Raw genomic sequence first — 26,775 nt, forward strand, 5'->3', positions numbered from 1 at the left:
AGAAACGCTGATAGGTTAAATGTTAGGTTTGCGCCAGAATCATTTCCTGCCCCCACTCCTGCTGTTATTTACTCAGTTGCATGAGAGACCTTATAGCTAGTAATTAGAAAACCCTAAGCATGTGATCCATTTTTTAAAAATTATTATTTTAAGCATGGAAAAGCTTTCCATAATATATGTGTTTTAATATATGTAATATATGTGTCAATAGAGGTGGTTAGCCATGAATATGATACACTGGTTGCAGTTTGGTACATCAGAGGATGGAGAAGACCACACATTAAACTAGGCATGGCAATAGTTGCTCACTTCCCTTTCTCTATGTAGTTGTTTCTCGCTCCCTTTTCTGGCACCTCTTGCCTTCTAACCCTTTCCAAGCCTGAAAACGTGAAAAGGTAGTTTCAGTTCCTTCATACAGTAAATAAAATCCAGAGGAGGCATATGGGATACGCATTCAGTATTCTTTGCAGCTCAGAAAAGGGCAGTGATTGCTTTCTCCAGACTTTGGATTGCACTGTATGCTTATCTCAGCCGCCTCCTGCAACTTAAACAATTTGGGAAGAATGCCTGAGATGTTGCTCCTTCCCATTTCTTATTACATAAATTATGGAAGATCTATCATTTACTGAACAAAAATTTTGCTTATAATCTCATACATAGCACCCCTACTGACATAGCATTTAATTGTGGTCATATTTAATTTCATTAAATACATACACATGCCCTCACTCACCCTGTACAGTATAATCAATATTCTGATTAATAACTGTTGAAGCACAGTTAATGAGGGCAAAACACGGGGGGGGGGGGGGGGACGACTCCCTATTTTAAAGAAGTTTCAGTTTAAGATCATGTTCATCTGTTAAAGACTCCAAACAGTACTTTTGATTGGGATTACTTTGTGCTGTATTCACACGCTCAATTTACACAGAAGTTCTAGGGTGAAACTAGATGTGAGGTGGTCATACACTTATCTTGCTGCGTCTGTAAAATAGATGTGTTTGCAATTCCCCCCTACTCGACCTGCTTATCTCTACTTCCAATCACAGAGTGGAAAGCAACTTTAAAAGAGGGAGAGAGGTGGACAGGGAAAGAACTGCATACGATTGGAGACTTCAGCTCTCTTGCCCTTTTCTGTTCTTTTTATGGGACTGCCATTGTCGTATCTAGTTTGACCTTAGCAAGAAGGTACAAACAGGCAGACTTCTTCCAGTGTAACCAACCCTCCTCTCCATTTTGTTCCTCGTTTGCACGGGAAAATTTGAGTGCACCCTTTAAATAGCACATGAGAATTAAAAGTGTATAGCCTTATTGTAGAGGACAGTGGCTTAAATGCAAGAATCCACAGCTAGTTTGTGTATTTTCTCTTTCACTGATAAATACATCAGAGGTGACTGAAAACATTTTTGCTTATCATCAGCCTTCTACTTTTTTAAATCCAAGACTTAGGTTCATTTTTATTCTGGCCTGAAGCTTTTGTACACCTTTACCAATAGCAGTTGTACATATTTTCTCTTCTGTTGCACAAGAGCAACAATAGTACCTCTAAAGAAATGCAGGGGATTTTTTCCCCTCCCATCTGTAAAACATTACTATTTTTTCGGAACCAGTTTATAGGCACTGCATCTGTTCAGTCAAGAAGAGAGACATAAATAAACCTGTGCTCAGGATAGCAGTTAAGTGTTCTTAGCTGACTGGCATCGAATTATAACTAGGAACGACAATCAGCAAGTTTTTACTTCATTGGCCTTGTGCATGGGGGATACGTTTCCTCACTTTGTAATAATGTAATTTTACATGTCTTCAAGTACATATTTTAAAACTTCGCAGGCTTTCCTGTTGTGCCTAAGTATTATTATGTGCCAGCTGACTTTGTTGAACTGGAAAAGAAAAATCCTGGCAGTCAGAAACGATTTCCCAGCAACCATGGGCGAGATGGAAAATTCTTTCTCTGGGGACAGTCGCTTTATATCATTGCAAAACTTCTTGGTAAGTAGACACCTGCAAAAGTAGAAGAATTTGAGTTTTCTCAGATTTGATATGTGCCCCTGCTTGCCTCCAAAGTTGTATTTATGTGACTATGAGAACTTTCAGACTGTTTGTCACCTGATGGCCAGTTCAGATTTAACACATTAGCCCAATTGAGATAGAATATTCTTGAGCCAACGATTAATCAGTTTAGTGGGCAGAGAATGAACCATTCACCCACCTGGTTTCTCCTTGCCTCGCCCCTCATATCCCTAGCTTCAACACTGGTGGTGTGACTTGTTTCCTCTCACAGCCAAATTAGAAAAGTATGGTTTAAGCAAGGCTTCCTAACCAGGACATGAAGCCAGAGTAAACAGGGGTTAAGCTACAGTTTCCTGGTGTAAATGTAACAGGAAACTGTGGTTTGAACAAGCTTCACCTTCGGTGCTGAAGATGGAATTGTGGGAGGAGTATGTGAGCACATGTTTTGTTCATGGTTTGTTGGCCTGAGATCATTATCTCTGAACTAGGTCTTTGTACACATTCAAAAATATTTCTGTCAGAATGGATAGCCTCTGCAGCTTTCTTGTAGATAGCCCTATGAGCCGAAACTGGATTCACGATCACTGTAATTCACAAAACCTGCTACAATCACCATGTATGGATAACCCATTCTGGAAAAATATGTTCAGATGCATTGAACCATTGAAATACTAGCTTCTACATTCCATCGCTTTTCTGGGGATTTATTCAAATGCCAAACTTTAAATCCATTGCTTTTTTATTCTTGCATGCTCCAGAGTAATAATGATGACAAATGCTTTTGGTTATAAAGAGACAAATGATGAATTGTTGGTGATTTGCTTTCAGTTGACGGTTTAGTAAGTGTTAAAGATATCGACCCAGTGAAGCGTTACATACCTCCCCAAGATCAACGGAACGTTAGCATGAGATATTCAAATCAGGTATGAGTGTGTTTAATAAGCTGATTTTTTAAAAAATACAGTTGAGAGGCATGCCATTTATTAATATGTTGCAGCAGTAGTAATATTGCATTAGTCCCTGCTGGGGTTTGTTCTGTACAAAACAAATACTAAGAGTTCAGATGGCTCCAGTTACAGATAGGTAGCCGTGTTGGTCTGCCATGGTCAAAACAAAATAAAAAAAATCCTTCCAGTAGCACCTTAAAGACCAACTGAGTTAGTTCTAGGTATGAGCTTTCGTGTGCATGCACACTTCTTCAGATACACAGTGTGTATCTGAAGAAGTGTGCATGCATACGAAAGCTCATACCTAGAACTAACTCAGTTGGTCTTTAAGGTGCTACTGGAAGGATTTTTTTTATTTAGTTCAGATGGCGTAAGTGAACTCTATGCATCCTCAGAGAAAGTGCTGGGTAGACATTCCTTTTGAGTGGCTTGTTAAAGTTTCTGGCTGCCCGAAACTTTATTTTATTTTTAATAGATTGGTATACTCGCCTGAACAGAGCAAGCTATAACTTCAGATAATAAATGGCAAGGTGAGGTGGTGTTATGGTCACTTTTAACTTCATGGACCTGTTTGTTGCAGTGTGTTTCTCCTCTGCTAGCTGGAAAAAAATGCCTACATGGTTTACTTTTTCAGAGGAGTATTTGCTCTTTCTCACTTGGGGGCAGTTGAGGTTCTAGCATCAGCCAGGTCTTCAGAAAAGCTTTCTTGAAGAAGTGGCTCTCTCCTCCCCCCCAATATAGTGGCACACTAGGGGTCAGACCTGCCAACTAAGTACATGCCAGCCCCTCCACCCGCTCAGTGCATCTGCCCTTCCCCATATTTGTGTAATGGGAGGGACCATGTGAACAGGCCTATGATGTGAACCATGTGGCTATAGGTTATTTTTATTTTTATTTTTATTTTATTTATAATATTTTATACCTCTTAATGTGCATAGACCCTATGCCAGTAGAACCGAAAGATAAATACTTGTCACAAAATAAAGCAAAGAAACAATGAATACATACCATTAAAAACAGAACAGTGCAGCAAAACATTATAATCTAGGGAAAGCCTGCTTATTCCCTTCCGTAAGTAGATATGGATGTTTAAGGTGGACCAGGCACACCAGGTGGGCAGGGAGAGCAAATCCCCCCTCCACCTACCCAGAGATAGTTCACTGTGGATCCATCAGTTCTGTTCCATCTAGATCACAGCTCACATTGTAATAGTTCTAGGTATACTGCAGTACAGAAAATAAAGTCAAGTCAGATTTTTGTTTTTTTCCTCATGACACAAATGTCAGACATCTTTCACTGATACCCCTAACTCTCATTTCATTTCATTACTTTTATTTATTTATTTATTGAAATACTTTATCTGAATGTTTGCTAATGTATGCATAGTCATAGTGTACAGATGAAAGTTACAGATGCTCCTGTCTGTGTTTGGTTTGAAGTGTTAAAAGAACCGGCCAAAAATGGAGTCTGAAACTGGAACACAAAACGTTTCACCTAATAATGATGTCTTCAGAACCCAAACACCACTTCACTTCTTAAAAGTGCTTTCTTGCTTTTCCTCTACAAAATGTATCAAATTAAACCATCTCATTTTGTTCAAAAGCAAATTAAAAAATCCATTTAGTCATCTCAATGTATATAACGTTAGATAGGCTTGTGGAAGCAAAATCAATCAGCCCAAATTTAACACTTTTAAAAAAAGCAATCCCATTCATTAATGGGGTTCATTGAAGTTATTCTCATTAGTAATAAAACAATTTAATCAGACTCAAGGTTTGTTGTAACACAGATTGCCATTACAAAAGTATTTTTCTAGTAATTGGCACCATTTTATATAAGCAGTTATCTTGGATCCAAATCTATCAAAAGCAGCTTTTTCTGGCACCAAAAGCTGGAATTTAAGCATGAAGGACTCTATGCAGGAAAATGCTGGTCTGAAAGGCTTAAGCTTCCACGATGCTGCACTAAAGCATCAAAACAGAAAATTCCCCAGTAAACTGAGCATCAGAGTGATCAAACACTCTGGCATTAAACACTCTGCTAAAATAACGGGTAGGATCCTTGCCAAATCATACTTCATAAAGTCCAGCAGGGGTTCTGGTGGAAGAGAGGAGGCATTTTGTGGCAGTTCTGCCTTGCCTCATGCCACCTCCTATCCTATTCAATGGGGTCTCCCATCAAATGCCAAAGCAAGGGTTAATGTTGTGTGCCTTGAGCTCACACGCTCCCTCCTGCAATTAATCAATTACTTCTGGATTGCAGTGAACCATACTTTCCCATTATATCAGAATTGACAAAAATAAAGGGCACTTGCCCTCTAAACGAGGATTGTAAACCAACATCAGACCATGCTTTGCTTTCCCTGTGGCTATGAAAAGAAAAACAAATCATACAACATAAGCGTATGCAGGCCTTTTATATATATACATCATTGATATGGGGCAAAATCTGACTTTTCTTGGTGCAAAATGTGGGTTACCTTGGAGCAAAAATTGGTAATTCTGACCCTACAGCACATGAACTTGCCTTTAAGCCCATACAGGCTTGATTGAGGTTGGGTTGTGGCCGTTCCCTTTGTGCAGCTGGTCTTTTGGGAGTGCATCATGGCATTATATCACCATAAAAACAAAGAAGGCACATGCTGATTTGTTTCTTCCAGCCAGCACCATAAAATATCTTTATTCAAGCATTTCCCCTTCAGTCATAAAGCAGACAGAATCGCAAATCCAATAAATAAGTCATAAAAGGTTCCTTCCTTCCCTCCACAATGGATTCATCAGGCATTTATTAAAAGTTCATTTGCATTTAACCTTGCTTTACAACCTGTGTGTTTGAGCTGCAGTCTTCCATTGCTATATCTGATGCTGCCAAATATTCCTTAGATTAGTGATGGTGGTGAAGGTGGAAGATTGGTCTGCATATTTAGGATTTGTCAAATCCCTCCGTGGGCTGGTTTAGTTATTTAATTCTGGGGTGTGGAGCCTGTCGCCCTCCATATGTTGCAGTCCCGCCTCTGAATTAAACCCACAATTGCCCCGCTTCTTCATACCATTAGAGGCAGCTTATAAATATGATTGAAATCATAATTTTAAAAATTGTAAAAACAAAATTGCTAAGTTGAAACTGACTACACAATTTTTCTAGCAATGTTAATATGACATTCACAGGCATGTTCATTAGCCTGTGTCATCATGTGGTTTGGGGTTCATGCAGTAAACATGCCACCATGAAGAATTCCCACTTCTGCTTTGTGGGGAAGGAGTGTTACATGTTCCTGAACAATGTGATGATGTAGCAGGTGTGTGTGCATCATTGGGTATTATAGTGTATTACACCCAGGGACAAAGGTTGGGGAATGGATTTAGTATTGAAAGTATCTAAGTTCTTTGATCAAACTTGGGAATTGTTGCTGATCACCCAAACAGTTTCACTTTCACCTTGACTCCCCCACCTTTAGAAAAGGTATGGATCCTGTATACATCAACATGATCTGATCCTGAGAGAGATATGAATGATTTTCATAACTTTTAGCCCTTTTTGATTCAACTCAGCTCTGTTGATTAAGGTCACATATCAATCACACACACACACACCAGGATTCTCTGAGAATTGTAGCTCAGAGTGTGTATTTTAGGAATCTTCAACAAAATTATTGGCACCTCACGAAACTACAAATCCCAGGTTTTATTGGGGGACAGCTAGCTAAGGTGGTATAAAATTTGTCCGCATTTGCAATGTAGATGGAGCTTGAAACCACAGGCAGTACACACTGCCTGGTTCCATCCTCAGCAGGTCTGTTGCAGTATAAGATAACAATAAAGCTTTGTTTTCAAGCCTGTATTAACACTTGTAATGCTGCTTAGATCATATTCTAATGTGGGCACAGTGGCTTATTTTAACTCATGTTCTAAAAACTTTGTCTCCGTGCTCCCTTTAAAGAATTCTTAATGTACTGAAAAAGATTCAGGTCTAATGAAAGTACTAGGATTTACAAACAAAGCCTAATGAGCACAAATTACGCTTATATGGGGAACTAAAAACTCAAGATATTTTAGATACACACACATACACACAAACAAACATACAAAAACAAATTCCCTTGGCTGTTGTATAGAATTAGATGTGCCATGTTTAAGGATTCTGTCACTTTGATTGTAGATCTTTCTCCTTAAGACTCCTTGTGGGTTATGTGTCCACATTCTCCTGTACAGGAAATACTGTAAGGCCTTGCTGAGTGATTTATAATGGATTGCCTGTAAATGCAGCATTATCTCTCTGGAGTGCATTAGCAGTTATTACAGCTAAAGCTAAGCCATCAAAACCTATAGAGGCCTCTAGAAGTCAGTGTAGCAAAGTGACAGGTTTTGAATGTGCTAGAACACCGAACAAGCACCGTTGGAAAACCACCCCAGCATAGAGCTGTGTCAACTCAGCATTCATTCTGTATATCTATTGAAATTACAGAGTTTCACAGCGCTTTAAAGACATTTTTCTCTGATACATCTGGGCTTGTAACATCATGTAAAGTCACCATAATGTCATTTTAAGATTTTTTTTTTTAAAAAATTATTATTTTACTCTGTGATACCATAGACTGAAAATAGCACAAGGCGGAGGTGCAGTGACTGGGCTATACCTGTACTAGTCTATTGAATGGCATCTGGTCAATATTCAGTGGGAGACATTAAGGGGGTTGTTAATGGTTGGCTTGGCACTGTCAGGTGACTTGCAACACTTTGGGTTTAGAGAACTTGTGATCCTTCAGATACTGTTGGACTAAAAATTCCCAACACCCCTTACTATTGGCTGCGCTGGTTGGGGCTAATGGGAATTGGAGTGTAACAACATCTGGAGGGCCACAGGTTCTCCATCCAGCACTATAGGAAATTGCTGTTAATCTCAGGTGGCTATTGACTGACAGAGCAAAGAAGGCATTTGTGCTGTGGCTTCTGATTTAGGGCTGCCATACACACACACACACAAACACACACACACACACACACACAGAGACAGAGACAGAGACAGAGACAGAGACAGAGACAGAGAGATCTGTATTTGCTAAGATCGTTCTTTTGGAAATTCCCTCGGTGTTGTGGATGGCATAAGTGTGTTTGCCTTCCTCTGTAGCAATTCCAAGGGAGGTATTTTTTGATAATAAGTTATATTTCTTCTGAAAGTTTTGCTTGATTGTCAGCATTTGCTGGTTCAACATCCTGCAGTAGGCAGAGGCCCTTGAAAAACGTAAGAGTAAGCTGTGCTCTTCTAAGTAGAGACATCTTGGGGCACTGAAACGGTCCTGCGACTGGAGAAGTTTCTGTAAGTCGTGCCCCCTAGAGAGTGGCTAAGAGCAGGGAGGCCTGATTAGGATTCGTCTCTGTCTGACTTGATTCTCCTGTTTTGGAGTAGATTAGATTCCATTTTTCTGGATGAACCAAGTTTCATTCTGGGTCCACATAAGTTCAAGTGGCTTTCCAGAAATGTCCCTCAACCAACCTTCCTTCCTTCCTTCCTTCTTGTGGACACAACTATGTATGCCTAATCCAGTTTTTTAAAAAAGTAATTAATAAATCATGATGAATAAATATGCCTTTTTCAGATGTCTGATCTCTCACCATCTTTATCTTTCAAAGAGTTGCTTTTGCTTTTGGGGTAATAATAAGAAGCAGCATTCCAGTTTTAAGCACCAAACAGAGTTGTTTGCAGAGTCCTCCCCACTTCCCAGACTGACTTTTCTCACAGCCAGGCACTCTAAAATAAAAATGACTGAAGCATCAAGTCACCTAGAGAAAAGATTGCAGCTCCTTGTTGATAAAGCACTTCATCAAGTGCAGCTATCCATGAAATCCTGCTCACTAGCAAAAAGATTTAAATGAGAAATAAAAGCAGCAGCCATTTATTATCAGGCAAAACCACAACCAGATTTTTATTCTCGACAGTATTTGTCCATTAAACTTGTGTACTGAAATTCTTTTGCTTATATATATATATATATATATTTCTTTGGGAAATAAAATGCAAAATATCAGACCAGAGCAGCTGCTTTTCTTGATTGCAAATAAGAATCTTCCTACTTATCGCTATTTGTGAAAAACCTCCCCTCTCCCCTGCAACCCTGATTGTTATCTGAAGTACAAAATTCTTATCAAGGCCATCTTCCCAAATGACTATATTTGTCCAAACAGGAGAAAAAATGCCATCAAAAACAAGGGCACACATTTAATTACAATTCCAGTTTTTGTGTCCCTACATTTCTCCATCTTTCTGAAAGCGGCACACACTTTGTCCCGTCCCTCCCCCACCCCACCCCCGGAATCTGGTGTAGTGAATAGCAACATCCAGAATCCCACTGTAAAGTCTGTTGTTGAGTGATCGTTAAAAAAATAGAATAAAAGGCTTGCAACCATGGTGTCATGCCAGGCAGATCAAAACTGAATCTCCTTAATAACAGCTGGAAATGGCCCACTGCAGAAGTCCACCAGTATCCGTGATTTTCCTGACTGCACTGTATGCTGTTTTGTCTGACACAGAGCTGCCTGACTGGAATTTAATCACCCCCAGTGTTCAGGTAGATGTGACTTCAGTATTCTGCTCTTGTATTCTCCCATCTCACAGACTGCAGCTGTTCCCTCGGAGTAGCTCAAAGTAGTTACACACCTAAATCCAGGGCCTTTATGAGCAAGGTTGTCAATTCATTTCTAGGCAAGAGGATCCCACGCCTTTAACAGCTACATGACAGGGTGATGCTCAGCTTCTTTGCAAGAGTAGTGGTCTAATGCAGAAGCATGCAGAAAAAAACTAGCTTGCATATTCCTCAACAGTTACGTTAGGATCCATTAGAAGGGCAAACCTCACACATTTTAGAACCACGGAATTGGCAACATCTGCTATAGCAAGCTATCCCCGGGGAAACTGATATTCTTAAAGCAGGGAGCTCTGGCTAACTGAACTTGCAACAATGCACCCTGCATTTATTAAAAGAGAACAGCAGTGTTTGCATCCCACCGCATTACAAAAATGTACGCCTCAATTCAAATCAGGCACCTCTGACCATGGAATGGATTGCAGCCATTTTTTCCAACGGTGTATGGCAACTATGATTTTCACCTAAAACAAACTGCAATCTGTGGTAAGCAGGTAGAGTGCAAGTGAAATGCATTGTGTATAGTTTTATTTATGTATTTATTTTGATTTAGAAAAGTAGATATACCACTTAAAAAAACCCCACGTATCTAAATAGTGTCATCACAATAAGTTATAGCTAGCCAATGAAAAACCCTTCATGCTAAAAAAAAAAAGGGGAAATTATTTTCTTTTCTCTTAAGCTTTTTTTATTGCCATCCAATTATTGATTTTTAATTTATACGGACAATTTATATGCCACTTATATTTAAAGAGATCTCTAAGTAGTGTTACAACATAGCGGAAGACATGTCAAAGAAAAAAACAAATACAAAAATACAGAGAATTTCTGTAAGACACAGCTAAACTAAAGGACTGCATTCACATCAAAATAAGTATTATTCATAAAAACCAGCTACAAAAATTCAATGAGAGTTTACATTGTAAAACACGGTCAATGGTTAAACAAAGTACCCTCTGTAAGGGGAGAGAGACTTTGTGCTGGCTTTTTCCGCCTACCTTGCCCCACCTTCATAAGAACTTCCAGAGGAAGAACTGTGAGGGGCGAGAGACATTGTCATCATGGGATGACCTGTGCTGCCCCACCTCCAGCCCAAGAAACCTTCAGAAGGGCATTACTGCCATGGGCATTATGTCTATGTGTATATTAAGGAGCTGAATGGAGTGAAATGAGTCATGGGGGGGGGGGGGGGAGAGAGTGCATGTGAATTCAACAGTTTGTTTTCTGTTTTGCTTATTTCTGGTTGCTATTTTGTTAATGTTGTTAATATTTTATAGATTATGAATGCTGTAATACTTTATGAATGCTATACTATATTATTTTTGTTGTAATGTGTTGTTTTGCTAATTTTTGTTAATAGCATTTTACTGTTATTGTTTTACTGATGATATATAATTGCTTTGCTGATGATTTGTTAATTCATTTATATGATTTATGCTGTATTTGTGATGATCTGTTATGCTCTATAATGTTATTTTTTGTTTTGTTTTTGTAAGTCACTTTGCAATTCATTTAAGAATAAGAATAAGAATTTTATTATTTATACACCGCCCAGCCACTCTGGGCAGCTTCCAGCAGAATATAAAAATATAATAAAACATCAAATGTTAAAAACTTCCTGATACAGGGCTACCTTCTAACATTGTGTAGTTCTTTATCTCCTTGACATCTGATGAGAGGGCATTACACGGGAATGAAAAGTGGCATGGAAATATAATAAATCAAATAAAACCAAACCTCTATAAACATCTGGAAATAGAATATTACAAGTGAGAATAAACTAAAAGGATCAGTTTCTGGGCAGCTTGCGGGGCACAGGTTGGGGACCCCTGTAATAAGGTTTCTTTAACTTATGTTATTTAAGACTATGGGGACGGAACCTTAAATAATTACTGATATAACCTATTTGCACACATGCCTCACCTTAGAGATTGGCATATGCTCGGATATAGAAATGGACACTCAACCATATTTGTTCATTCCTTTGTAGAGATGCACAGGGGGGTCATCATGCTCCCATCTTAGGTAGAGGAGCTCCATATATACTATCACTGTACATTTTTTGCTATGAGGAGTGTGTGCAACAGATGAAAGCAGCATTGGTGCTGGAAAATCATCAATAGACTTGCAGTTCTTGGCAAAATACATGAAGGTTTTGTTTTGTTTTGTTAATGATGCAAGATATGCCTAATAAATCAAATTCTGTTGATTCTCTCCCCTCCCCTCGCTTTTGATGCAAAAATAGTAAAAAATAAATAAATGAAGGAACCTGTCCTTAACATCCCACTATTGCATCACTCAAAAGTGCATTGACAATTCAGCTCCTCAGGTGGCATTGAGATTTATGTGTGCTACCTCCCTGGTGCTCCATTTCCCTGTCTGCACCGTCAAATTGATTAGTGGGCAATAAAGAGCGAGGGAAAGCAGCAATGCGGTCAGACGATGTCAATCATATTAATGAATGGTTATTGTTCATGTTGTCCTTGTATCTCATTGTGGCTCACAATCAGCCAACACATTCCACCAATAAAAATGTTGGTTTTACTCTTGGGTTTTAAGGGTCCTCTCGAAAATGACCTGGTGGTCCAAGTCGCGTTGATTGCTGAAAGCCAACGGTAAGCCATTCAGATAAGTGATCTGAGTCTCAGTGCTTGGATTTGAATGCATTATTTGGAGACTTGTGTGACTGAACCAGAAACTTTGTGATTTGAGACTTAGAACTGTTTTGATGGACTACATGGGATTGTGAATGCTCGAGCCTCAGAGCTGTTTTCAGGCAAAACAGTGTGCAGTATTCTTATAAGAACAATCTGCAGACTATTGGGCAGTATGAATCCCCTGGACTGACCAGACTTGGTATACATATTAGGAACATGGCTTGGTGCCTTTTCTTGCTCAAAAGAGCAGCAATTTCTGTGTGCTGAATTTCAGGATCCAGCTCAAATCTCCTGTTCTAATGCTGAGTCCCCAATGTGCCCTGAGATGCCCAACTCTCTAATGGTCCCTGTCTCACCTGTTTGCTAATTTTAAAAAAATATTTTTTGCTTTCTGGTGGTGTGATGCAAGGGTGCCTAAGTTTTTTTCAGGGGAGGAGCTGTTTGTCTCTGTTTCACTTGTTCTGATTGAATGCAGTTGTTTTGCTTGTTGGGGGTTAGTGCTGAGGATTCCCAGTTTTTCTTCTGTGAAATGGGTAGTTTGTGATACCCACAACTGTTTATTAGATTTCCAAATGTGTCCCTGGGCTCATCTTTTTTTATAGACACCCCTCCCCGACTCCAGTTAAGTTCCCCAGCTCCAGGAAATGATGGATTTTGGTAGCAACTATCGCATGTGGTCCCAGCTTGGCTCTAGTAGCCTACGATAGTTTAATTCTTTAAGGAGACATTTTGAGAAATAGGTATTGCCAAACACACATTTGCTGGCTTGCTGGCTTTAGCACATGTTCTGTCACACTAAGACATCCTATTTCTAACAGTCTCATCACAGTCTTACAGCCTCTGTGGGGTGGATTGCATTCTAGGTGTGAAATCCAGTATTTCAAAGCCAGTTGCTACCAGGATCCATATTTAATAGCAGGCTCCAGTTCTGCTGCATTTGAATTCCTTGTGATTTCTGTTTTTTAAAAAAAGCCTGCAGGTTTTCTTGAACACATACGGAATCCAGACACAGACTCCTCAGCAGGTTGAACCCATCCAGATATGGCCACAACAGGAGCTTGTGAAAGTAAGACATTATTTTCAACATTATAGGTAGACCTCTTGTTTCTTTGCTTACTAAATATGCTTCCTATGCTGTGATGAATCATCTGGTGTCTGTTCCATTCCAGCGATACCTGAAACTCTCCGAAATATGTATGGTGTGGTTCAGTAAATACACATTTAATTACAAAACTGGGAATAACTTTAGAAATAAGGTGGGAATGAATCATGGTGAGATGCAGTAGATGATGTACTTTCTTTGGTATCTAGGAAATCTCTAATATGTGTTCAGTACTTGTACTTAAGAGCAAGGAATGCTCCTAGTGCTGTTGTAATCTCAAGTTCATTGTATTGAATAATGTTATTCAGGTAATCTTCGTTGAATAATGAAGCGTTCTTATCAGTATTGTTTGTCCATAAGTTTCATAATGGTGATGATAAAGCTTCACTATTCAGTAATGGACAGGATTTTTATTTTAGGGGTGGGTGGGTGTGCAAAAAATTATTTCTTCTGTCTGGTATCTTCCAAGTTTCATTCTAACCACTCTTAAAAAGACAAGGGGCCACTCTCTCTGAAATCCTTTCCTGTGCTCACTTTTCTTTCCAAGTAGCTCCATACCCTCCTAGTGGGAAAGAGGGTGTTCTTTCCCTAGATATTCTGTAACGAGATGACCTTTAATTTCTAAAAAGGTCACTCTGCTGCAGAACCATTGACCATGCTCCCTGTAGTCTACTTGGCTCAGAAAGCAGCAGATGGATTGCCTTGGCAAGGGCCCTAAGAGTTAATGTGTTCAGTGAAGCTATCTTGTGTGCAAAAAGTACTAACTGGTGAGATTTTTATTTTTTTTGGTGTTCCAGATCATTTCCCTCTCCTGTTCACATTCACTTGTCATCTCTTCTCTCAGAGACCATAAATATCCTCTTTTAGCCTGAAGGAGCATCTAATCTTAAGACCTAAGGATTAGTCATTCCAGAAACCACACCGACCCATCCCAGCTAAGACCCTGCTTCCCAAGCTAAGGGGGCTGCTATTTACCCCAGCAGCTGCTTGAAATATATGTCAACGATTTATGTATATATTCAACCATTTATACATCTATTCAACCAGTGCTTCTTTTTTGGTAAAAGAAATGAGCTGTTGGTACTCATATAGTGATAAAAGTGCCGTGAGTATCAAAAAAGAGAGGTGCTGGTACTCCATATTGATGAGTACCACACACACACAAACAATTCAGTGAGTGTTTAACTTATCAAGGCTTTACTTCTATTTAAATGAATGGGACATTTATTTGTTCGTTTGTTTTTAGTTTAAATTGTTGGTCGCTTTTTCACCAAGGTCACTCAAATATATAAACAACGTATCCACAAACAAACACATTAAAATTGTCCTAAGAGAAAACGAAGACAAATCTAAAAGACAGTATTATTTTAAAAAGACAGAATTAAAACATCCTACCTGCTCAAGGCAGCCACAGATAATTAAAAGCCAAAGGCATGTTGAAAAAGAAATGATTTTGCCTGGCACATAAAAATATGGAATTCTGGTGCAAGACAAGCCTGTCCAGGGTGGGGGCATTCCACAAGTGGGAAGCCACCACTGAAAAGGCTGGGCTCTTTTCAAACCCCAACAACTTATCAAATTCAGGTAGGGAAAATGGCATCTTACCTGCATCATTTGGTTGTTACTTCAATCCCTTAAGAATACTGAAGGAGATGCTTTTTGTCATTTTGCAACAACAACCCTTTACATTCCTTTGTATACAATGACAACACACACACATGTGCACAGACACATGTATTACAGATCCATATAGGTGCTCATTACACCTGGGAGTAAATTTTCCATCAGGGATTAATTCTGCTGCAAGCTGACTTTATCTTGACACCAGAGTTAACAATACTAATTTGCAACAGTGATTTCTTATTTTTAAAGTTATTTTAGGAAAACCAAACTCTGTTAGGCTATAAGGGTCCATTGGACCCCTTCCTTTAGTTGCTATGAATCCACCTGTGCAACTCTTCTGGTCCCCCCCTCCCGGGCCTCTTGAAAGCCCATTGAGGAATTTAAGTTAACATTGTATGGCACAGTATTCCCCATATTTTTTATGTTAGACTGTATTTTTGGACTATTATATCAATAAATAGTATTTATGTTAAACTGGAGCCAGTTTGAAATCTTTTATTTCTAGTTAGAACTTTAAAAAGGCCTGTTGGATTCCAGTAGCAAATAAATACTGCCAAACAGCATGCAAGCTGCGTTTCGTGCATTAGACTTTGTGCATTGTGATGTTTTTACAGGCTTACTTCCATCTGGGGGTCAATGACAAACTGGGACTCTCGGGAAGACCTGACCGACCAGTAGGCTGCCTTGGAACATCAAAGGTCCGTGCAAGAAATGGCTCTTCTGCATGCTTTCGTTAGTGTGAATAATGGAGGAGGTCTGTGTGTAAATATTGGAGGACAATTGAATTATCCTCTAAACTCTGAAAGCAATTCACATGGCTTAAGTTTACCAAAGGCTTTGCCCAGATTCTTTAAGGAAAAGTCACCTCTGTGGTTACTTGCCTGAAAATTTTCATGCATATGATAAAGTCAGGCACTTGCCTATGAAAGTTTATGCCACACTCAATGGAGATAAAAGCTTTCTTCATTGGCATGATTTGTCTTAGTGCCGAGTTTTAATTATAAAACAGAATATGGATTTTTTCTTCTTCATAAGATTTGGTTAACAGCATCCTATATACAGTATTAAAGTAAATGTTTGTTTTCCCCTTTCGGTAGATTTATCGAATCCTTGGCAAGACTGTTGTTTGCTACCCAATAATCTTTGATCTAAGTGATTTCTTCATGTCTCAGGATGTGATGATGCTGATTGATGACATTAAGGTAGGTGTAAATGTGCACATGTAAATCCTGGTGCCCATTAAATGTTTTACATTTTAAAAGTTAGGCAATGGCTCATTAGACTGCAACCCTGAAAAGGAGGGAACACAGTTTTCATTTTGAGGCTACAACTCCATGTTTGCTTACTTGAAACTAAGCCTCACTGTCTTAATTCTGGGGAAGCCAGAATTGGGGGTGCACAGATCTCATGTTCACAGCACAGTGAATGTTGCTGCATTTGGAGTTGCACAAGAACATCAGTGGGGTTTGCATGCCTTTACCTACACAGATGTAGAACATTTCCAACATTTCAAATGACACATCTAGGGTAAACATGAAGGCAAAGGATAGACAGCCTTGAGAAAAGGGGTATAATAGAATATTAAAGGGCAACTACAGCAACCATTGGGACACAGGTGGTGCTGTGGGTTAAACCACTGAGCCTAGGGCTTGCCGATCAGAAGGTCGGTGGTTCGAATCCCCGCAACAGGGTGAGCTCCCGCTGCTCGGTCCCTACTCCTGCCAACCTAGCAGTTCGAAAGCACGTTAAAGTGTAAGTAGATAAATAGGTACCGCTCTGGCGGGAAGGTAAACGGCGTTTCCATGCGCTGCTCTGGTTTGCCAGAAGCGGCTTAGTCATGCTGGCCACATGACCTGGAAGCTGTATGCCGGCTCCCTCAGCCAATAAACTGAGATGAGCGCTGCAACCCCAGAGTCGGCCACGACTGGACCTAATGGTCAGGGGTCCCTTTACCTTTACAGCAGTCATTGGAAAGTATTGCAGAGTAGTCACCCACTATCACCCACTTTGTGAAATTCAGAATTATTTGCAGTGTTCTGTGCTATGAGAGAGAAGGCTGGACACCAGCTGGGGATGGTGGATATTAAATTGTTTGAAGTTGGTAACAATACATGCTTGCATAGGTAGGCGTCAGAGTTATACATTCATGGATGGGGAGAAGTGTGACTGATGCAACAAGCGGGCAGTTACAGAAAACTGGTCGCCTGTTAAAAGAAACCTTTTTTGGCTGGGCCATGGGGAGAGACAGCAGTTGAAATGCAGCTCCTCAATGAGAGATTTTGTTGACTCCCAATCAGCATCTGCTGGCTCATAAGAGCTGTTCTGGGAACTTTGGAACAACATGCACCAAATGTCATTTCTCTGTTCTTTTCCTTTTGGTCCTTGGGCTTTTGAATGGCTTGATCTGGCAATTTGCATGTAGTGAAACCCTCTGTGTTGCAAAACCATTTGCAATAATTACCACACTGGGTCAGTTCAGAAATGCTTTTATGATTTTTTAATAAATAAAGGAAATGAAATGAAATCTTCCTGACCTGTTTTGAACATTTCATAAGTTTCCTGTAGTTGAAGTGTTCTAGTTGCACCATTCTGCTCCCTCCTCTCATTTATTGTTATTTTTGTATTTATGCAGAATGCTTTGCAGTTCATTAAACAGTACTGGAAAATGCATGGCCGCCCCCTGTTCCTTGTGCTTATTCGGGAGGACAATATAAGGTAAGCCCTCAACAGATGCAAAAACTCCTATCACTTCTAGATGGTTAAAGTTTGCCGTATTGATGCATTTCATTTTCCAACTATCAGGGGAAGCAGATTCAATCCGATACTTGACATGCTGGCCAGTTTCAAGAAGGGAGTTGTTGGTGGAGTAAAGGTTCATGTTGACAGGCTACAGGTAAGCTGGCCTTTTTGTACGTGCAACTATGTAGCCTTGCCAAATGAAATTTGATTGCTGCTGTTTTTGGAAACCAGACGAGCCGTTTCTCATTGCTCATCCTGCCCTGAAATACAGAGAGACAGAAAGTACAGTGGTTTAGGTGGTCCTGTTGGTTTTAATTATCTTTATTTTGTTCCTGCTGGGATAAAATCTTACAGTAATATGTGTGGCTCATACGTGTGCATGCTTTATTATTTCCAGACATCAGGGGAATTTGCATCCTTTCTTTTTTATTTCGTAATCCTTTATCTGATTAAAAAGCCATATGGGACTTTTCTCAGTCCTATGCTACAAAGTGTGTTATTCTTTTAAAGCGGGGCTAATTCAAAGTCCTCAGAGGACACTTGTTCTCCTTCCCCCATTGCCTTTCCATGTAGATTTACTTAATAATTAATAAGCATTTTAGAAGAATGTTTTCTTTCTTTGACGGTTGTTGCTGTTTATGTAGTGTGTTTATTCATGGTGGGTATTAACTTTAAAAAAATGGGCTAATTTTTAATCAAGATCTGCTTTATGCTTTATTCTCTACCTACAAGTTGTTGAAGGTGACCTCAGCTTCGTTGCACTGTAGTGTATTTTTTTTAACATCTTCAAGAAAGCATGACTGAAAGTTAGACATAATCAGTTATATGATGGTATGCTGTTGTAGAAACTGCCTTGCCTCTCCACCTTGTGCTTCACTGCACAAGGTGTGCCTGTCGAATTGGCTTTGACAGTTAGGTGCCGGCTCTAGAGTTTCCAGGGTTCCTGTGCATGTGCAAAGCCCTGTCCCATTCTTTCAAGTCTGGCTCCTCTGCCCCACCCACCCTTTGATCCACCTACTCACTTCTGATCAGGGACCCAACACAGGTGCCCCATTTCAGGGAACTTTGAGGGCCCTTTCTCATTTTCTGAAAAAACACAGGGCTTACCCACACTCACCTTTTACTCCACTCTTTCCAGCTAGAGATCCATGCTCCAATGCTCTGTGCTGGAGCATAGTGTGTGTGTGTGTGTGTGTGTGTGTGTGTGTGTGTGTGTGTGTGTGTTTTTCTTTGTTAGTTTTGGCCCCAAGTTTTCCCCAAGAAATTCCACTCTTTGAAGCTGAATTAGAGCAAACACCAGTTCAGGTTTTCTATGGGGGGAAAGTGTGGTTCGGTGGTCCTGTATTTCTATCCCTTGCCTTTTGAAACTACTAGAGTGCTTAGATCTGCTGATGTGTGTGTCAGGGGGGGGTGTTTGCAGAACTCTCAGCAATTAAGAGTTTGGGATTGGTTGCTCGAGTCACACTGGCATGGTCAACTTGATCTTTGCACACTAAATTTCTCAAGTTTTAATCATGCTGCATTTTCTTTTGCTAATGTTTAATCATTAATTTCCTAAATTAATCTTGTGTCGTGTCTTGGATATCATCCATTTCATTAAAACAAGGAGAGAAAACTGAAATACTGAGATTGTGAAATGCCGATAATGCATTATCTATTAAAGGGAATATATACTGCATGTTCATAATTTACTTCCAGCTTTTGCATTTGTATGCATGCATATATATATATATATATATATATATATATATATATGCTTTTAGATGTTAATTCATGGGAAAGCTGCATAATCTTAGCTTGCAATATTTGCATAACAATATTTCCATCCGTTTCAGCTGCAAAATTTATAAGGTTTCCTGTCTTAGCCATAATTTTCACATTTGCAGCCTGTAATTTGTGCTCAAGGGGAATACACAAGTTAAACAGAAAAGAGCAGCATCGGCATTAAACAAAATCCCCAACCAAACCACCGTGTCTTTGCATTCCATTCAGTATCCTATTGTGGTGGCATTGCTATCAAAATATTTTTTCTTACATAAGTTTTGCTGTACCTGAAGCTGTTTCCTTTCCTTCACTACTTTGAAACCCTTTTTAACAGAAAGACCTTAAAAACAGGTTTAATTGGAAATATCCCCCTGCCAAAAAGTTATGTGAATACTTGATGAACTAATAGCAAATAGTATGGGTGCCTAATAAAATATTGATAGCATAAAGTGTAGCATTGTTCTCCAATAGCACATAAATATTTGTGCAGAGTATTCAGCTGGCAGGGTTAGGGAGAAGGAAAAAAAGAGAGGAAAGCCTAATAAAGTCTTAGATGTATGCTTTATGTATCTGTAGCACAGCATGTTGTTAGAAGAAGACTAGGATAATTACATACGGAGGTATTTTCCTAAAGACATCTGGAGGTCAGTCAGCATCCAGGATACTGTCTCCTTTTGGCTTGGACTCAAAATAAAAATCCTAACTGCTAAGAGGAAGGGATCGGGCCTTCCTGTCTTTGTGTAGGAAACAACATCTTTGTGAGCTGCCTTTTGGAGATATAGGTCATGTCTGCACCATACATGTAAAGCATTCTCTAACAGCCCTCACCAGATCTTGCTGACCACAGGATGCATTGGATTTGGATGTTTTGGAGCTGGAATGACCATCAGCTCTGATGTAGGCGTTCCCTCCCTTTTCTCTGATTCAGAAGTCATCTTTGTGGCTCTGTATTGGTCAAGGAGGTCCTAGTTTCTGCATCTGGTGAACATATCAGTCTGGAAATTGTAACACCTTCCAGTGGAAGAGAACATCGTTCAGGGCCCAACAATTCATTTTTGGCCAAAGCTCCTCCCATCTGATATCCTGGAGGCTGAGATGCTCTGGCTAACCCAGAAGTATTTACCTGGAAAGTTACTGTACTCAGAGGAAACAAGATGCATAGCACTAATTTGAAAGCTTTTTTTGTTCTGGAGTGCCTGGTCCAAGGTTAACTCCATATCAATGGATGCAAAGGACATGCTGGGTTCCCTTCAGGCCAAGGTGCATAAGGAACTAAAAACCAATACTATTAAAAAGTAGGATTCCCTTAGAGTGCTGAGACTTCCCCCTCTCAAACAGCTTCAGTTCCCAGAGTTCCATGGGCAGAGGGATTGATTGTTACATCACTTTGTATATTGTAGCTTTGTGAGGGGAATAGGGGTCTCCAAACAACTCTCAGGACCCTCGGCAGACTACATTTCCCAGAATTTTCTTTTGGAAAGTCATTGAGGTTAATGTGATATAAAGGTCCTTTAAAAGTATAGTGTGCCTGTGACCTGAGGGGCTTTTCTGTTTTTGTCTTTGTCTTAGTCTTTTAACTTCTCCCCTGCAAAAACCTAGTCCCTAGTTTCAATCTGAGAAGAGCACATCAATCCATTGCCAAACTTCCTTGCTCCATGAGTAAAGTAAGCGAGCAGGGGGTAGACATTGCACAGATCTTTACAGCCTCCCCCACTCTCCCCCATCCACTCCCCAAGATACATCCAGAATGGGTATTTCATAGCCCTCCCTTACTATATGAGAAGGAATACAACACCATGAGCAATGGCATTAACACATTTTTAAGGACCTCTGAGTTAAAGGACAAATTCACTACCCTGTGACCTGTAAGTGCTCTGAAAGACTGCTTGGGCAATATGTGATTTATGGCCACATGCTGAGGGGCAAAGATCCAGGAAGACTTGTTTCTTGGGGGAACCAACTGCAGTGGCAGCAATGCAGGGCCCTTCAGGGATGCATATCCTATTTCCAAGAATATAATCCAAGTAATCTGCTACTAAAGAATTTGTTTGCATCATGTACTGGAGTGCTTCTAGAAGGCTCTGTGCATTCCTAACTTCTTTAATATGCTTTAACCGGCTTCAGTGACTCCTTGGTCTGTGCCCAGAATGAGTCAACAAAGAAGAATCATACCTCAGTTTGGGATGTCAAAGACCACAATTTTAATGCAAAAGTAGCAACATCCAAAATAGTTAGGCACCCCCAAGGCAGGGACAGGAGGATATAGCATATACTGTAGGTTGCACTAGCACCACTCACCTGTTGGCCGGTTCACCAGGGAAGATGCCAATGCAGGTTGAGCTTTCTCTCCTTTTCCCAGCCTCCTGGGGACATAGTTCTAAGCCCCCTCTCCAGTTACATAACCAGTTTGGGCCCCTTAGTCTTATTAAGAAGATCCCCACCCCATCCCTTTGTTGCTCACAAATTCTCCTTGCCACTTACCTCTTAAAAACCCTACTCCAAATCACCCTTGCTTGGAAAATTGCAGCTGATAAACAGTGTGCAATAAGTGACCCTAAGCAAGATGAGCATGGAGCAAGGCAGGTGTGCCCATACTTCCAAGGTTAGTGAGCACGGGTAGCAAGAAAGTCTTCCTTGACTTGTTCATTTGTTCATTAGATTTCTATTCAGCACTTTATCAGAAGATCAGTATAAAAATTAAACATACATAACACAGTAACAAACGAAACAATAACATACAACACACATGTCATTAACCTGTGTTCAACCCACATCCACAGTGGTGTGTAGTGTTAATGTATTTGCTGATCCCAAGAATGGACAGGACGGGAAGCTGGAGAATAAATGATGGTGCTGCTGGCCACTCCTTGTTATCCAGTGGACATGAGCTGGGTCATTCCCAGTCAGGTCTGCCCTAATTCATTCCCCTGCCGATGCCACTTGCAACATAAGGGAACATAAAGCTGCAGTTCTTTTGTCTCATCAGAAACAACCTGGCACCATGCCTGAAGATGGGAACATTCATTAGCACATATATTTCAAAAGCTTTAGTTGGAGGGAATAGCTTCTATATATCCCACTTAGTTAAGACTTCTGGATCATCCTATACGAGGGCAGTGTAATGTCTTTGCTAACTTTTATTATTTCTCTCCTATTCCCTTTCTACTCCATTACAGACAATAATTTCTGGAGCAGTCGTTGAACAACTGGATTTCTTAAGAATAAGTGACACAGAAGAGTATGTATGCTTGAAATCAAATTACAGTAGGCCATTAACCTATAGCATCCCAAAGCCCCCTCACTAGATTCCCCACCACCACCACCAAATCAAATTACAAAGATTGATAGTTAAATTGTGCACTGGATTTGGGAGATTTCAATATTGTCTTTCTGCAGGCCTCCAGAATTTAAGAGTTTTGAGGAGCTTGACCTCCCAAAACATTCAAAAGTAAAGAGACAAACCAGCACACCACACTTGACTGAACTGGAACAACAGCCAGATATTAATGCTAATGACTGGAAAAACAGGCCGACTTATGAGATTCTTCAGAAACTGAATGTAAGTATAAAGGAAAAACTAAATATACTGTGACCCATCTGTGCTTTTCTCTTAAGGCATGCAGCTCACTGAAGAGGATAGACACTGGCATGCATCCTACACAATCTGTTTTATTTAATCTAAGCAAGCGGGGATGTTCATGAAATATTCCCAAACCTCACCTTTTTGTCAAAACAGAAAATATGGAAGGTGATGATAATACAGGAGGAAACATAGAGTTTACCCTATCTGGTCCAGAGGTCTTCAAATCGGGTACTTAGCATGTTTTACCACAAGCACTGTAGAGGTTTCTCTAAGGAACTGCAATGTCAGGGATAGAATCTGGGAGAATCCAGTGTTTAATTTCATTATGGCAGTCTTTCATAAATGTTGGAAGTCCTTGCCTATAACTCATTCAGGGATTAAGACCAGCTTTCCCCAACCTGGTGCTCTCCTGATGTTTTGGACTGCAATTTCTATCATTTTTGACCCCTGGAAATGCTGGCTGGAGTTTATAGGGGTTATGGTCCATAACATCTGGAGGACTTCAGGCTAGAGTTTGGTGGTATAGAACCACTCAGGATGTCCTACAATTTTTCTGACTTTGTTATATAGATCTGGAAGCTTTCAAGTGAGCATTCCTTCACATAGACTGAGTCTTTTTTCCTGTTAAGTGTCATTACCATCATAGGAAATGAGAGAGAGAGTTGAAATTTCCGAAGAGACACCTTCCTTAAACACACCTGGTTTTGTGTACATAGCATCAATGAAAAGCAACTTAAACTTGTAACATTTGGCATTTCCTTGCTATTGATTTACATTTTATGGTTGTTCCTTATCAGGACTGCAACTGCCTAGCAAGCCAAGCAATTCTGCTGAACATTTTGCTCAAAAGAGAAGGCCCGAATTTCATCACCAAGGAAGGTATGATTGCAGGAGGCAATTTTGCACATCCATAGATGAACATGAATAATGGGTATGCACACTGCAAGTTGTGTTGCTATTTTCCTCTCCATTAAAGCACTTTCAATTTAAAATGGGAAACATGCATTCGTACACTGTAGAGTGGAATGAACCGTTAAATGTATTAACTCTTTTAAATAGTCTGCACACCATATGGTTGCCTGTTTATAATTCTGAGCATGTGGTTTGTGGGGGAAGAAGGTTTCATCTGCTATGGTAAGGTGAAGCTGGAATGCAGGTTGTGCATGTTTGAAATTGTAGAATCTGCACATTGGTTTTCTATACAAATATGTTATTTTAATGTTGCTGTTGGAAGCTTAATATAGTTTTTAAAACTGGCTGCACTGCCTTAAGAAGTGCAGAGACACAGATCAATTCACAGGTGCAGCACCCACCCACCCCCCAGGTATTAGTCCTCTCTTTCTTTAAAATGCAACACGTTTTGCAAAACATCTCAGTGATAATATTTTGCAAATGTGTTACACGTTGTCTGCCAAAAACAGTTTGTGCAATAAAGGGGAACATATTCAAACTTTTGGATCAATGTCACATCTGTTTAAAATGTATCTCTCTGTGATAAGGAGATAAATTCCTTTCCATTTTCCAGAGGTAGCTGATTGCATCATGGTGACCATCCTCGTGTTGCTAATGAAAAACATAAATCAGTATCAGAATGGCTGGTTCATAGATCTTATTTATTTTGTCTTACTCTTACTTTGTCCTCTATATAAAAAGTATCTGTCTGAGTTTAGCCACAGGAAGAATTTGCTACACCAAGTGAGTTTGAATGCTTACTTGCATTGGCAACTTAAGAAATCAAAAGCCAAATTTATGGCTCAGTTCTCAGTTCTGAATGCCTTCCTTATGGCTTACAGCTAAACAAATAAAATTATTATTATTCCTCTTCGTGTCTATTTTTCCAGACAAGTAGCTTGGCATATAAGTAAAAATAAAATCAATATTACCAAAAAAACTCCCAAAATAAAACAAATTCTGAACTCCAATGACATAACAGTATTCTAAACTCCGTCCAGTGAGCAGGAGGAAAAAATACTCATGAAAGGTCAATCTTTAGGCCAAAAAGTCAGAGGTGCAGCCATCTGCTTCATCTCTACTAGGAGAGAGTACCAAAGGTGTGGAGCCACCACCAAAAAGGCCCTTTCTGTCATGGATGCCCACTTTACAAACCTGGGGGTGGACACACCAAGAGGGCCTCTGATTGAGATCTCATTGTGCGAGCAGGATGGTCGTAGACCTTCCATTAAGTAGTTTGGGCCCAATCAATTAAGAGTTTTGAATGTGAAAAACAGCACTCTAAATTGGGGCTGGAAATGAATTGAAAGCCAGTACAGTTAGTATATTACATGCGTTCTTGAATGTGATGTCCATACACCCATCTGGACCACAGCGGCTGCATTTTCAACCAGCTGGAGCTCCTGGACTTTCTTTAAAGACAGATCTCCATAGAACGCATTGTCTAGTCTCAAAAACCTGTTTAGTTTTCGTACCAGTTGATTGATTCTCCCTCTTGGTATGTTACAGGAAGCTTACACACACACACACACACACACACACACACACACATATGAGAAACTATATAACAAGTAATATTATATAACTAATAGAAACTGTCAGATAACGATCTTGATAGCTTGACCGTTGAGCCGTGGCCTCTGATAGCTTTACGATCCCAATCAGTCATTTACAGCGGTCCGGCACGCTTCCTTCCCAGCTGCGCAACAAAGTCTGCTGTCTCTTTGGCCACGGCTTAGCAGAGTAGCATACAGCGGTGTAAAACAGTCTTTTTCTCCCTTGCTCCATGCAAGCATACACAGACAGATTCGTCTATTTACAGCACTTTATTGGAACATTTCAGCCCATAAAAGACCAGGGCTCCTTTCAGCCATGTTAAAACATGTCCGTCTCTCTCAAGACACACAGAGAGAACAACAAGAATACAGACTCCTCCCAGACTCCTCCCAGCTTCCATAGCTGACGTCGGAAAGTGACGCACACCTCAGAACACTTAACCAGTTAAGTTCTGAACTATCACACACCCCCTTGCGTTGCTTTCTGACAAGACCTGTGTAACATCTTCAGCAACACCCTGTGAGATCAATCCCTTCCCCAATGCCTTGCGCCCTACCTTGGCGTACCTGTTTGGCATCTGTGGAATCACCTCACAACTCTCAGAATCGCACTGTGCGAAACTTACCCACGTACCTGTGGCCTGGTACCTCTCAGGTGGAATACCCTTGGTTGTGCGACTGGATCGCCTGGGCACAAACTCTGGTGTTTCCTCTGGCTCACTGTCACCAGCAGGTGTGTCCTCTGCATCACAGGATTCCCCCTCTGACTTAAAGCGTCTTCGAATCCTTTCCATTACACTCACAGGAGAACTAGGCTCACTCTTGGGCTGTCCTTTTCTAACAACTTGTGGAGACGCCCCACCCTGCTCCTGACCCTGGTCAGTGACCTGGTCGTCATCAGCAGACTCAGCCTCTTCTTCCTCCTCACCAGACCTGTCCTCTGGATCAGAGAGACATTCTGAAAGAACATCACGCTGTGCAGAAATCTTTGGCCTTTCATCCTGCTCAAAGAATTCAGCGTGTTTACTGATCAGCACCTTACTCTGATCACCTGACGGGTAAGCAAATCTCCATGCACGAGCGTCTGGCTCATACCCACAGAAGATCATTTTCTGGACTTTGGCTCCATCTGGCCCTTGCAAAGCCTTAGGCACAGGGACAACCACAGGAGATCCAAACTTGCGCAGAAAATGAACCTGGGGT

General features: G+C 40.3%; 1 protein-coding gene across 9 annotated transcripts in view; it reads left to right on the plus strand.

Moving 5' to 3' along the window:
- PHKB (phosphorylase kinase regulatory subunit beta) overlaps nucleotides 1–26,775 on the plus strand; it is a gene marked incomplete at its 5' end in the record, with an annotated part of 153,240 nt that overhangs the window by 97,077 nt on the left and 29,388 nt on the right. For all 9 annotated transcript variants that reach the window (XM_081870167.1, XM_081870171.1, XM_081870166.1 and 6 more), the window contains 11 exons: nucleotides 1,831–1,989; nucleotides 2,839–2,933; nucleotides 12,157–12,212; nucleotides 13,227–13,320; nucleotides 15,594–15,677; nucleotides 16,077–16,181; nucleotides 17,612–17,694; nucleotides 17,782–17,872; nucleotides 22,659–22,720; nucleotides 22,879–23,041; nucleotides 23,863–23,944. In XM_081870167.1, the coding sequence (XP_081726293.1) occupies nucleotides 1,831–1,989; nucleotides 2,839–2,933; nucleotides 12,157–12,212; nucleotides 13,227–13,320; nucleotides 15,594–15,677; nucleotides 16,077–16,181; nucleotides 17,612–17,694; nucleotides 17,782–17,872; nucleotides 22,659–22,720; nucleotides 22,879–23,041; nucleotides 23,863–23,944 (1,074 nt within the window). The remainder of the gene's footprint in view (nucleotides 1–1,830; nucleotides 1,990–2,838; nucleotides 2,934–12,156; nucleotides 12,213–13,226; nucleotides 13,321–15,593; nucleotides 15,678–16,076; nucleotides 16,182–17,611; nucleotides 17,695–17,781; nucleotides 17,873–22,658; nucleotides 22,721–22,878; nucleotides 23,042–23,862; nucleotides 23,945–26,775) is intronic.

This window comes from Podarcis erhardii (genome assembly GCF_964252035.2).
Source record: "Podarcis erhardii genome assembly, chromosome: 7".
NCBI lineage: Eukaryota > Metazoa > Chordata > Lepidosauria > Squamata > Lacertidae > Podarcis > Podarcis erhardii.